Below are 15,000 nucleotides of genomic sequence, written 5' to 3' on the forward strand. Positions count from 1 at the left end.
GATTCAAATCCCTAACGGATCACTATTTGTACGACCAATTACTCATAATCCCCACCAGACAACCGGACCGAATCCCCTGGTCCGTGCCGTCAAAATATCCATTTCTGCCAATTTCGCAGGCTACAACTGTCAGAAATAGCACTTTCATTGTTATGCGCTAATAAACGTACTATGAAATGTGGTTAAATTTTGTGAGCATTATAGAAACTACTGAAACGATTTACTCTTACCATTTGATGGAAATATATAAATCGATCGTTTGTTTTGAAGTTGTAACAGGGATCTCGTAGAAAGCCACGGTAGACCGGTAAACAGATTAAACTTGATTTCCAGGCATTTATTTCACAGCAATGAGCGCGGGATAGCACTGCAAGCTGTCTTTCGCTTTGTAAAACTCCTGCATATAACTCACATATAAACCCTGTTAAACGACGACGAGGTAAATCTGTTCAGAGGTGGAGCCAATATCAATACAGTTTAGCCTCTGGATTGAGATTCAAGTCTACAAAGCATTGCTCTCCTCGCCTGTGTTTTCTTCTTTACATCAAGTACATTTAGTCATCCGGAGAAACCCTTGACTATAGCTAAGTCATAGCCTCGTTTGCATACACAAAAACAAGGATGGCGGATTTCAATTTTTTGAAGCGTTATTGTTGGCTATTTAAATACATTTAGTTCAAATGAGTGGTCAAGTATGACAACCCAGGTAAAGAACTTTCGGCGACTAATTAATTTGCCAAAGGCAAAGTGAGTGTACATCTTAGAAGAATAATTGTTTGAGTATAATTTCAGAGCTGAACAACAGAGAAGTGATAATCGACACAGAGAATAATTGATAACAACACAGTTTATTTCTGTTGTAAAGGTCACGAGTGCCTGTGGGAGCCCTGCCATTTTGTTTTGCTTTATATTCACCACAGGTAACCCCAGCTCAAAATGTTAGGAGTTATCTTATTACTATTATTTTTTTTTTTTTCACTTTTATGCGAAAATTCAGTGTAACGTGACATATGGCATATACTAACGACGAATTTGACTACGCGAGACGGGACTCCCGCCTTGCAGCATATGGAGGTGTGTTGTGTTACGACGGTTTGAATTTAGAAAGATTTGTTTGGGAGGTCCCAGAGTAGGCCTTCCAGAAGATGACAAAAGCGATACTTTCAGTCTGAACCTACATAATTATTTGAAGTCACGCGCCCTCACCACTTGGTCATGTTACCCACCCCTCCCGTACAGTGGAATTAAATATTATTCACTTGAACGTACCTTCTCCCTCATCATCGTTGCCGTTGCAAAGATCTCCCGAGCAACAATCTATGTTACACTTCGATTCCTTGGAAGTACAAATGGAATGTGGCCCATCTTCACACTGGTCACACTTCACACATCCTTTGCAAAGCAAAATGAACAAAGCTTATTTACAAATATTAGAGCCATTTGGATAGCATTTAAGAAGTAATGACTCGTGACACCTCTTGAATCAACAACAACAACAACAGTGAGCTTTATTTTCCAATAGCATTGCAAAAGCGTCGAAAGCATGATAAATTAATTACAGATATTTAGTCCAAAGACCATTAGTTGGTAGGGTGCAGTCTTAAATGACTGTTTTTCAGTCACAACTTTGTTCAAGGCACAGGGATAAAAATACTGACAATCCAGGGATAATATATGAAATTTATTTCAGCACTGGCGGCGTTAAAACATAGCTTCCGTAGACAAGGAGAGATCGAATTCAAGTGCTCTTGGTAAAAAAATTCTTGCTTTCCATTGGTAGAAAGACAATTGCTTTTCATTGGTTGAAAAAGGCACGTGAACTTTCCAGGCCAATCAAGAAGCGTGGCAATGGCAATTCTTTCGGTATTGAAACGACTTCATTGCTGCCGCAGTGAGTGAGACTGAAGCGAGCGAACGAGGCAGTTCTCTAATCGGGAGAAAACGCATTTTCCTTCGAAGCGAAGCGCAAGGAATTGTGGTTCTGAGCAAATGGAGGAATTAAGATACCTAGTCGGATCAAACTGCTCGTTGCACAGAAGCTTGCAGCAACCTTTCCAATTAATAATAAATAATAATATATAATACCTTTATTTTGTCTAGCGATAATCTCAAGGTTCAAAACCGTTTTACAATGACAATAAATTGAAAACTACATTATAAAATTATGTACATACTGAAGAATAAAAGTGAATATTTAAAAAATATATATCTGTAAAAAGGGTATAGTCATTAATTAATCAATAAAGATATTATGATTAATAGACAAAAACAAAACTAAACAACAAATAAAAAATAGTAATGAAATAAACCCATGAGAAATCACAGGTTTTGTACTTATCACGCATCTTATATCACACATCATAAAATCATGCGCCAATTCAATGGCAAAAACTAGTCAGGATATGCTTTTTTGAAAGCCAGGTTTTAAGTAAGCCTCTGAATATAGATATAGAAGAACATGACCGGAAATTAGGCGGGAAATTTCTTCCTGGGTTTTGTTTTTTGCTACTAACCACATCTCCTCTCAGGGGGCAAGGCATTTAGGTTGTATCGATTCCTAAGAAACGATGCGTTGTTATGCGTTGTTGACTACAACCAAGAGTCCAGGACTCTTACCACAACTAAAATACTTAGACCTTTTTAGTAACACACACACAATTCACACTTACTTATGATTCAGAGTCTACAGTAAGGGGTCCAGTTCTCGGCCACTTTTTGTTCAACGTTTATTTTTTGCGACACAAATGAATCTGAATAAAAAGCAATTGCTTCCAAAGGTAGCTTTATTCCTTGACTTTCGTCCTGCCGAGTTTTGAGTTTACATCTACTATATACTGTGAGCAAGTCGCGGTGACACGAAGGTAGGTGAATTTGGTTTCCACGAAAACTTGTGTGTTTACGGCTACTCGAATTACATGGTCTAATTCAAGTTTATATTTATCCGTATAGGAGACGCAAATGAGTCAATTCTTGACATAAAAAACGTAGAGTGATAAAACTTTCAGTTGAACATAAACTTTTCCTGGCCTATTTTATTCTTTGACCTAAATTCACTCCTCAATACTTCCTTGGTACGTTTGCGTATTTGCCTATTCTCGGCCACCCTGCTCGCCGTCGACAACACTAAAAAGCGCTCATAGTTTTGTATGGAGTTTTGTTGACAAATCATTTGTAAAAGTTAAGCTGTAATGGGGTGGCATGTTCTGACAGTAGATATGAATTAAAACTATGAGTTCTGACTTACCGGACCCCGTTTTGAAATACCCAACTCTTTTTTTAGCCTCTCTTGGCATGGCATGCCATGGGCAATTAGAAGAAAAACTAGGTGTGCAAAAAAACTTTTTGAACATGAAACAGAGCGCGTTAAGGATACTTTGTGGGCGAAATATCAAACACAAGCCTTATTAGTGAATTAACAACAAAAATTGGTGATAAAGCGTTGTTTATTCTGAGGAATCGAGCGCATTCTTTTGTGGCCGATAACTGGGCCCACAAACGACGCGTCCATTTTCGTTATTACTCGGGAGAAAACAGCGTTGAGCAGTCGATAGCTTTACATGTGTAAACTGAATGCTGAAGCTTGTTGTCTTTGAAATTTCAAGTCCTTACGGCTATTCCAAAGTAAGAAATACAAGTTTACGTTATTTTGTGGCCGAAAACTGGGCCCCATACTGTACTCAAGTGCAAAATATATAATTTCAATCAGTCACATGAATATAGTACTTGGCGCTCATTAAAATCATGATGGTATTCTCCTCAAACTGTTGTTTTCTTTCTTTTCTCGAGTAGGGTCCAGGTAGAGACCAGTATTAAAATCTCCCTTCAATTCCACGCACGAACCGTCCTTTAATTACCGCAAGTATACTTGAACATTTCCCTTCCCCTCGGTAGCATTTCTATCATTTAGGTCAACTAGGGGTGCAGGGAGGGATGGCGCAGTGGTGCGAGCTCTCGCCTCCCACTAATGTGGCCCGGGTTCGAATTCCAGACTCGGCGTCATATGCGGGTCTTAAATGATGGGTTCTACTCTACACCGAGTTCTCCTATCCTCAAAAACCAACATTTGACTTGATTTGCGTTATTTACTTACTTCAGTTTAGAGTGTCCCCAATTAGTGCTCCAGTGCTAGAACGACTAGACACTTAAATAAAGTTCCTTTCCTTTCCTGTCTTAGTTACTTAGCATAGCGTCTTCTGGTTTTGACAATACAGAGGATGACGCAATCGTAAAAACAACCAACCTTTAGCAAACACTTGAACTGGGGAGCCTTCGAGCTCATACTTGACTTCGAGCGTTGAACAGACGGGTCTTTCAAAGTAACTTGGACATGTCACTGCATACTTGCTCATAGAGCAGTCTTCCATCGATGTGGTACTGATGCATACGTAACACTGCAAACTGCGCACTTGTGAAAAAGTTCAATAAATTAATTGGTTAAAGTAACGCGTATTGGATGTTGCCTACTTCATCATAGAATGAATATAAACTGAGTGAGTTCGGTTAAATAGAGGATATTACACGATAGCGAGAAGATATGAATTTATGTTTGAGTGGTACGCCACGAGAACATAAGATTCATATCTACGAGCTAAGGTGTAATTTTTGTTTTTATTATATGGACAATAAAATATACATGGTAGAGATTGGAAAGCAGTCAAAAAGGCGGGAATCGTGAGGTCATTGCTCAATATGACCACTCGTGTTGTATACGAAAATACGCCACGCAGTTCCTGGACGAAGCACCATTTTTTCCATTGGAAGATTGCTTTGAACAGTGCATTTCGAAGTTTTTGGTTTCACACCAGGCACCTTATACGCCATAGTCACATGTAACACCCACCCGAACAAAAAAGTAGCGCATTTTGCCAGCACAACTCTGCCTTCAGCACATGAGGCGGACAATTAAATTAAATGAATGCACTGAGAAATTTCACCACCGTAATTTTTCTCGTGCTTCTCAGCCGCAAATTCTCTTTTCCTTGGGAAAAATTCATAGACAAATTTAAAAAGATGAAACTGAGCGCAAGTAACGAAAATAAATGGTAGTGGCAAAAACGCGGGGTTAAACTCTGATGTTCGCAAAATTAACTTCGATTTTAGTCAAATTTAGAAATTAAACAAAAAACTCAATCAATCAATCAACTTTATTTCAAACACGGCAAATGGCTCAGCAAGCTAGTTTTTAGACATACCGTGTAAGAATTACAAGGTACAAATGTTAAACGATTAATAAACTAGGTATGACTTAGCGCTAACAATTATTTAACAATCGTATATCAATTCCCTTACACTCTTATCAAACGTAACTAACCTAGTTTCTATGTCAAGGAAATTTAAAAACAATAGTAATAATTAGTAAAATCAGAATTTACTATATAATAATACGAAACAAGCCATGTAAAAAAAGTGCCTTAGCAACGTAGAATGTGTCCTAGGATATCGCACGTTTAAAGCTTGCAAGATCCTTTATCTCACGTATTTGATTTGACAGTTGGTTCCAAGAATTTACACCTCGAGAAGAGAAAGAAGTTTAAGAAAATTCGTTTTAGTTAGCGGTAATTGGAGGTCATAGTTCGAACCCCTTAAGTTATAATTGTGAACTTCAGAGGTTAAAACTATGAAAATGTGTCGGACAATTATTATATTGAATACTTTAAGATCTTAATTAACAAGTGCCTCTCCTCTCTTTCTTCTAAGTTAGACCACTCTAGAGAAATTAGTACCGCTGATGATCGAATAGAGTAATCAGCCCTAGTAATAATCCGTGCTGCCCTATTTCGTAATTTGTCAGCACGTGTTTTGAAGCGGTCACTACTTACACAATAATCAAAGTAAGGTTGTTCACTTGTGAATAGTAAATTGTTTTAAGAGTCTCTTGATTGTCAGTTAGTTTTCTAGCTAAATGCAGCATTCGCAAGCCATTCGAGACTTCAGATAAAATATGTTTGATTTGATCATCCCAGGTTAGCATTTCATCAATATGGACCCCCAATAACTTAGTAGATGGTTTGTGTTCAATTGGCCTATCATCCATCTACTCAGATGTAGGTCCGTTCATTTTTTGACTAAATTTCACCATAAATGAAGGGCAGATCCCATCATTCGAAAATAACAGTACAAGAGAATAACGACAAACGTTAAAACCCCCCAAAAATTGGAAAAACATATACACCCCGACCCCGCCTCTGCATTTTGGCTACTAGCAAAGTGTTAACGTTATCGAAAACTACGTGCAACAACCGTAAAAAAAATTCTGTAATTTTAGGCTCTGTCTGTTTACGAGTAGATGGTTATCAGTACCAGCTCATCATCGGAGTTGCTCCGCCATTCGTGGTGACCAGGTGAGTGTTCCATGAGAGAGGGGGTCATGAATGCACATAAGCAAATGTAGCTCGGAAATATTTCTAGTGTTGTAAAGAATTAATCTTGCGAAACTCAGAAATCACAAATATTTTCGATGCAAAAGGATATAGTGAGAAACCACCGAAAAACGATCAATTTTTATGAATTATCTGATATACACGAAGAACAAAAGGGAAAAATTTATATTTATCCCACATAACAATAAGAAATTTGGTTTTTGCCTCTGTTTAAAGTGATAATCCAATGGAAAATAGCTAGGGTGCTTTGTTTTCGAGCTGTAAGTGCTTCGTTTTCGAGTTTTGAGTTCTTCGTTTTCGATCTTTTGGGTGCTTCGTGCTTAGTTCTTAGTTTTCGAATGCTCCGTCAGTTTTTGATACTACAGAACAAGACCCCCCACTTACAAACGTGCTCCGCGGCCACTGATATATTTACTTCTGCTTACTGTTTTCTGAACACAATTATGGCCGTTATAAAGCTGCGTCCTGACCGAGCAGGGTGCTTGTTAGTGTTGTCATCAGAAAGATGGAAACAAATAACCTATACCAGGTATACCTTTACAGAACACAAGACAAACTCGTTGTCAGGGAGCTTTGGGTATCCGAGTGACTTCTTTAAATGAATCTTTTAAAGCCTCTCTGGTCTTCCTGGTCTACCACCCGGGTACTCGGGGACGCCATACGCAAAAAAACTACCTTACCTAGAGGCAGTTGCCAAAACATCATCGCCACAAATTGAACAAATATCCTTTTTCTAAGGGCAAACGATAATCGACGTATTGGTAGAAACAGAAAACTGCTGTCAAATGTCGATAGGTGGCTCGTATTATAAGGGTTTTTGAGAATAGTGTATGCAAGACACCCACAAACTGAGGTTCACGGTTGAGTCCTGAGCCGAAGGGCGCAATGATTGCCGTTCGCCGGACTGAGATCCTTCCAATAAGCAACTGCTGTTTATTGAGCAGTTTTGTTGACATTAATTTTGCCCTCCAGAAACACGTTATTACAGTTTTATGGTGACAATTAGGCTTTAGTTTTCCTAATACCATAAAATGATTGGGGTTTTTTTTCTTTTATTGTGAAAAGAAAGCATCCAATAGACCAATATTTCGATATATTAAAATTCAGTCCTGAACAAAAGGCATCATCTCGAGGCTCCGGGGAATAAACTCATACAAATCCTTGTATATATCGAAATCGGTCTATTAACGTGAGCAGTGAGCGGGTTTTGCCGTCTTGTTATAATTTTTAAGACCTTTACTTTCGGGCATCCCTTGTTAAGCATAGGCATAACTTGTCGTTTCTTTTCTCATTGGTGTGATCCTTAGATTGATAATTAAGTAGTTTTCTAGTTTACAGTGTTTTTGGTGGGAAGTCCAGTTGTCGAATTATGCAGGTTTCTGCACTATGTGCTATTAAAACCCTCCACAACGCATAATCCCTCTTAATTTTTCGCTCTGACAAAGGGCCAACGCTCAAACCACCAGCCTTTCAATCTCCCTACGATGGTCAATTTATATAAAACAAGTTTTGCATTTATCTTCTGAACATCCGCCGATGCACCACTAACTAGCACCCCAATAGCTACGTGCTACAAAGGATTGCAGACACTGTTTATGAAAAACAGACATTCTTACTTACAACCGCTGCCAGAAATAATAATTTTTTTATATCGACCATACCTAACCTCGAATTTTCTCCGTTCCAAATCGTTTTGTCCAAGTTGCATTGCTAGGAACGTTTCTTAGGGTGAGCGTGGGGCAACGTACAGTAAATGTCTCTAGTATTTTGAAACTAATGGTAATCCTATAAATGGGAAATTTTGAGTCTATGAAATAGAACATGGGCAAATTGGTATCATGATAATTCCTGTAGCGCAACGAAATGTGAAAACTGAAACCAAAGAGAAATATATTATGTTAAATGATCTAAGTACCATGGTATCTTGTTCACTAATTACCGTGAGCTGCAAATGGAATCACTAAAGCGAGGACAATTAAGAACTTCATAGTCGACCAAATCCAGGAGTGAGACAGGAATGAAAGTAACCGTGTGTGGAACAGTAATTGACTTATTTCAGAAGAGTTGTCGGTAGTATGTTCCTTTTGTTGTCTTGTTTTATTTGACCAGCTTTAGATTAAGTAATTTAATTCAAAATGTCCAGCAATCAACAGCCATTCCCTAATTGTGAAAACAGGAACTCTCTCGCTTGACTCGCTGAGAGTTTCGAAGATTAATGATGGAACTCAAAGGTTTTCAGATCGCTCGTTCACCAACAAAAGATAGAAAACAAATTTCCTCATTTTCACATAATATCTATCTTTCATCTCTCAAATTCCTTATGCTAAACTTTCTTCAATTATCGTGAATATTTGTTTTTCGGATCGATTATGCCATTTTCCAGAAATAAGAAGCTTTTAAAATATTTCTCATGTCAACAAATCCCGGTCCACTTTCACCGAACGAAATATAGTTTAGACGTTTTGAGGCGCTTTGAACAACGAAATATCACAAGAAAAGTTGAAAGTTTCAAGTTAATAAATTTCACGAAGTAGCCATAGAGAGGCGTTCAAATCCTGCAAAACTTATATTTTCTTACTTAGCTTTCTTGTTTTATAAATGGGTCAAATTTTGGAAACCACGATGGCCAAATTAATGTTCTGAATTGTTATTTAAATTCAATAGTGCTTTTAACTGAGATCTTCAGAACCACTGAGTGCATTAACCACCATTATATTCAGCTGTCTCAGCTGAGCAAACATTTGCGGCAACAAAAATGCAACAGCACAGCTCAGAAAAGCGGGTGACCATCACTAGGACAACACTAGGTTTGATATCATGAAGTTGTCAGCCTGGCTTCTCCTCTTTAACATTGTTCTGACTGGCCTTGGTAAGTTTAAATCGTACAGTGTATATATATGAACGGTTTTTAGTGTTGAATTCAAGCACACAGCGTAATATGATTTTACAAAAGATAAAAGTGATCTTCGCACTTTTCTGGAGAGTTTAAGCAATTGGCTCTCACAGACAGCTGAAAAATTCAGCCGGTAGAGCAAAAACATCTCGTGGTAAAGCTCCCCAGTAATAAGGGGAGGATCATAGCTTCACTTGGTTTCATATCCGCAGTTCATATATGATCCAACATCATATATCATTTCATCATTGATTCATTCCTCACGGGAACATTAGAACCCACAAATGACCAACTCCCAATGTCAGTGGCTTCATAGCTCAGTTGGTTAGAGCGTCGCACCGGTATCGCGAGGTCAGGGGTTCAAACCTCGTTGAAATCCTGAATTTTTCAGGCTTCTCCACGCAATTGCAAAAATTGCGTTCATAACTGCGAGGATCATAGCCTCACTTGATGTTTGTTTGAGCAACAAAACTCACAATGAAAAACACAACGTTGCTTAAACTGGCGTTTAATAAGTATGAGAAATTACAGGGGCACCCAACGAATCTGTTCCTCACATTATCTGTTCCCCAGAGGAATCTTGCTGGCTGGCAAAAATACAGGTGTTTCGATGAGCTGGCTGGGAAATTTTGTTATTAATAGAGGTTTTGCCTGGGAATTACTGACTATTTCTAGCATTTCAACCCGAGCTGGCTGTAAAAACTCTGAACACTGAGGACGACTTAAAAAAAAAAAAAAAAAAAAAAAGAGAACCCCTTCCCTCTCCCAGAGAGTAGTCACAAACATACGACGGCTGGTCAGAGTGATTGCGCTTGCGGAAAAAACCTGTTTTGTCCCGGTTTTGTCGCTTTTGTTCGGTCGTTTCGGATCGAGGGATTTGAAAGCGGGCGGAATTCCTGGCTGGGAAATAAATTTGATCAGCTGGCTGGGAAACCAACCAATTTTATCTAGCTGGCTGGGAAATTTCGTGTGTGTCTTGCTGGGAAAAAGGAACAGATAATGTTTTCCCAGCAACACTGAAAAATACCTGAAAATGCCTTAATAACATTTATTTTCATTAACTGGGGTATAATAATACATTTTACAACAAATTGGTCGTTGGGTGCCCCTGAAATTATATGATCGCCAGTGCCTTTCGTGGTTTATGGGCACAATTGATGTTTTCAAATGTCGCAAAATATGCATTTTTCGATGTATTATAATTCCGCTTAAAAGAGAGGTTTAGAGGACAAAGACAAAGGAAAGTGGATGATATGCAAATATTTTTCACATTCATTCCAACGCGTTTCTTTTTTTTTTTCAAATCAAGTTAACATTGGGCGGAACTGAAACCGGAAAAGGAAATACCTTAAGGAACAAGGGGTGAAAAAGAGCGAGTCTGCTAATTCTATCACGTTTACGTGGCTTGTACGGCACAGAAAAAGCGAAAATACTGGGCAACAAGGGTGACAGATGTTTGCTTTGGATGGGGAGAGTTTAGACTTAGCTACCGTTTAATAACTGAGTTCTACAAACAGTTTGATTTATTGCTGACGACCGTCAACCTTAGTACGGAGGCCAGCACTTCAAATATGGAATCCACGATATTATATCTTACTCAGGATCTTCATTTCGCATCTAAATATAATCGGGGAAAAATTTGTCTATAGGTCACCTTAGCAATTTGAAAAAAAAATTCGTAGTTCGACAAATACGCATGCTAAAATGTGTATTTTGTACAAATATACAACTGTACGTATCACATGAAAGACAAAATGACTGCTAATGTCAAATATTTATGGATCAACGGACTAATAACCAATCAGAAGAAACCGAGCTCAGGGGGGTAGCGTGAGATTTCCTACTATTTCCGAAGGACATTTCAATAAATAAATGGGAAGGAAACTGCAGTAGTTAGGTGTTTATTTTACCCAAGCTGCTACACAAACAAGGGGTCTACAAGCAAGGGCAGGACGTCCCAAACTGTCAACATCATTATCATAACTATTCTTAAAAAATAACCGGGAACTCGGGACTGGTGATGAGACTGAAACTGTGTGGGAGCCTAGGAAGGCTTTTACTTGTAACAGAAAATCTTAAAAGAAAAATCCTACCAATTTCTCAAGAATGCAAGAGCGTATTTGCGTAAAGGACGCTATGCCCCTGGAGCTGCGTCGATAAGAAAGGGATCTGTCACACATGGTCTACGAGCCGACACTTTTCTCCCTCCGTCTAAAAGCTCGTTTAGTCTTTTTTTTATGCATAAATGATACTTGGGGCCTTGTGTACGTACAGTCTGGGCTCTTGTGTTTATTATATGATTTAAAGAACGAGTACCTTCCAATGCATACCATAAGAGAATAACATCTTTCTCGATTTTTTCATTCCAAAGGAGCCAGAATAGAGGGACCTTTGTCTTGTTATACGTGTGTCAGTGACAGCTCTATGGAAACTTGCACTGAAATACAAAGGGAGAAAACATGCACGGAAGCTTACATTGCGCATCTCATGATGTTCGAATGTGTATGTAGTGAATTCCCGGACCCGGACTATCTTCATTTTGGGTGGTGACCATGGAAACGAGGTAAAAATAGTGTATTTATTCCAAACTGGCTAAGCACGTTGTTTTTTGCTAATCGATCGGTATTTTCGCTCATTGTTTGAGAAAGGAAACGCTAATTTAACGGTTTAAAATGAAACGAAATGACTCATCGAAACATCTTTTGCAGAAAAAATGAGAAACGAAGGTGTGATGTGAAAACATCTTTCCAAGATGACCAACCTTTAGTACAGTGGTGCACGTAAAGGTCACTTTGTCACGTGCGCGACACGTGAAGATGTGCACTATCCCGACACTTGAAAATACTCTGTTAGTTTATTCGAAATCTGTACTTTCAGAAGTACACAAGTTTCTTGAGGATAGCCATGCCAAATGAATTCATAGCACGAGAATAAAATATTTTAAATATGCCATTTGTTGTAATTTATTCTCTGTGATCAAATTTTGGCATGCACTTAAGCTTATCAAAGACATACAGTAAGCAAAATATATTGTGCAACTTCCACGTACATTATCAGTATGACTTGGGATGTATTGAATCTGAAAAGTTGTGCTGTTGAACGCTATGACTTCTGCAGGTAATTCTTTTAAGAGTGTCCTCAATTGGGTTCTCATATCCCGCTTTTCCGCCCATTTTTTCCTGTTAATCCCGCCATCCCGCCCTTTTTTAGTTGGGAATTCCGATCCCGCGCATTTTCCAAAGACGTATCTGGGTTTGTTATTAATTTGTTAAATAATAATTAACGCAGAAACTTTATAAAAAGAATCATTACAGAAAAGATCATGAGATGCCTACCTGTATGCAATGGGTAGCAGATACGTAGCCAGAAATCATTGTTACTTTTCCTTCTTAAAACGTTTCACTGTTTTCTTTTGTTTTTGTTTTCTTCCACATATCAGAAAGAAAGAGATTGTTCACTCCCGTATTCCTAGTCCCGGTGTTTTGGAAGACAATTAGCTGAATATTCTAAGATATGTGCTAGTTCGTGCGTCTGACATTCGGATCGGTCCCTAATCCAGTTCTGTTGCATCGCGTTTCTCTTTTAGACAAGAAGATTTGGTCCATAATATATAGATTTAGCCAAGCCTAAAAGCGGAGCTCCCGACTTGTTTATTCGTAATGGCTATATGAAAATAAAAGGCTTTGGAACTGTCCGCCTCTTGGTTTTCCCGGAAATTGCTTGTTATTTTCTTCGCTGCCTAACTAGTGAATTCCACGGTTAATTTCACCTGAAACACGTTTTAAAACACTTCGTCGTATTCTAATTCTAAAACCGTCCAATTCTGGTAAATATGATATGTTTTGCCGTCGTTTTTTCCAAATCTGTGCTGTTTTGGCACCACACCGTAAATATTGTTGATGAATCTCCACTTTTCTACCGAATGATTTATCTAGTTTGCAATACTTTGAAAGAAAAAAGAATCTTTTTCCGAAGAATTTATCAACTTTGCAATATTTATCAAATTTTATCAAATTTTTGACTAAACAGTCACGCAAAATGACAGTAGAAATTTCCAACGTCTGCTCATAGAAGATCATAGAAAATGGCGACGGAAATTTCCAACGTCATTTTTAACAGAAGCTAGATAAAGCAAAATGACGGCGGAATTTTCCAACGTCATTTTTCACAGAAGATGAGGCAAAATGACAGCGGAAATTTCCAACGTCATTTTTTAAAAAAGATCAAGCAAAATGACGGCGGAATTTTCCAACGTCATTTTTGGCAAATAAAGTAAAACAAGACTACCTGAAGTGAAGATCTTCAACTTTATTGTCTAAGGACGAACTTAACTCCCACGGACTAAAAACGAGATATTTCACACACTCAGATTCTAAGCTTGAAGACAATTCACTATATAGACATGTAATAGAAACCATACGAACCTCGAGTCGTTTAAGGGCTGCTCGTGGAACGTTTTCACCAAGATGACTAACATTTTTTCCCCGGAAAGACGTTAAATTATTACTCTCTCTTGTTTTAATTGAAATGTAATTTTTATGTACAGTATTATGACAAATAGAAAGCTACAGTTAGTCCCTCCAGTCCGGCGTTGCAAACCAACAGAGAAATATGTCAATACTGAGGAAAAAAAGTTTTTTTTATTACAAAATTAATTCTGCTCTCTGTCGTTAGCCACAAACTTGGCTCTTAATTGTCTGAGAACTATAGCACAAGTAAAACCGAGCGAACAAATATGAACATCGGTACTCCCATTGAAATCTGCAAATAGTTCTATTTGCTGCAAACGGCACACGCTAATAATGCTACATTCGTGCTTTGCATCGACCAGTATCAAATCACCAAATTCAATCTGTAAAAGAACATGAAATGAAAGAAATTTTATCAGAGCTACTTTTGGCTGACAATTAGTTTTTTTTTTTCTTTTTAATGAAACATTCTCTCTCTTACCTGCAACCGTTCGCCTTTCTTGTCACTTTTTGAAGGGGAAATGTTCAGAACATATCCACGCTCTTTGCCATCCCGCTTGAGAGGACGGTCACGGAGTCATGAATAACAATTTTGTTATCTTCAATCGGTTCCACAAAATACCACTGGTTTCACAAGACCCCAAACGCCCGTTAGTCATTATTATATTAGCTGAAAGTCTTGAGTCGCCAAAAGAATCAAAGTGCTAGCTATTTAGGCTGGATGGATTTGCAGATGAATTCGTTGGTGGGAGTTCTCTTTCCTCAAACTATACTAACGAGCTAGCGTGCTATTCGCCCCTTTCGTGAGATTTCTGTTCAAATCTTATCTGAATGAATTTCCGTCAGTTAATTCAATTGTCAAGTAGAAACCAGAAAAGGACCGGAAATTAATGACCGAAAAATTTAAAACTGGCGCCTCCAGCCCTATTTAACAAACCTTCAGAAAAGGCAAAAGGCAAGTTGCATTAGTTTTTTGCTCGGTTGTTAACCTGTAAAAGGCTTCTTTCACATTAAGGCTGGTTTCGTGGATAACAAATTAATTCCCCGCACTTAAAAAGGCAGGTCACTTTATACAAGGTCAGCAAGCGCTCAACAAAATATTCAAAGAGGTCCCCCTTTTTTCTCGCAAAAGAGGAAAATCCCTCAAGAACTTTTAAAGGCCGTTTACACGACAGAAAGATTTGGGTCAGAGCTATTAAAACTCTAGAAGGGAATAGAAAAACATTTGCGAACCGTTGGAGTCGTGCTCGGCTTTCAT

General features: G+C 38.3%; 1 protein-coding gene across 1 annotated transcript in view; it reads right to left on the minus strand.

Annotated features, from left to right (window-relative positions):
• LOC138041900 (uncharacterized) overlaps positions 1–8,475 on the minus strand; it is a 16,719-nt gene extending 8,244 nt beyond the window's left edge. Inside the window, exons 1-3 of the mRNA XM_068887589.1 lie at positions 8,320–8,475; positions 4,241–4,405; positions 1,270–1,392 (exon numbers count right to left, since the gene is read on the minus strand). Of these exons, the coding sequence (XP_068743690.1) occupies positions 1,270–1,392; positions 4,241–4,405; positions 8,320–8,368 (337 nt within the window). The 5' untranslated portion in view covers positions 8,369–8,475. The remainder of the gene's footprint in view (positions 1–1,269; positions 1,393–4,240; positions 4,406–8,319) is intronic.
• Between the last annotated feature and the right edge of the window lie 6,525 nt (positions 8,476–15,000).

The sequence above is a fragment of the Montipora capricornis genome, chromosome 3 (genome assembly GCF_036669925.1).
Source record: "Montipora capricornis isolate CH-2021 chromosome 3, ASM3666992v2, whole genome shotgun sequence".
Lineage (NCBI taxonomy): Eukaryota > Metazoa > Cnidaria > Anthozoa > Scleractinia > Acroporidae > Montipora > Montipora capricornis.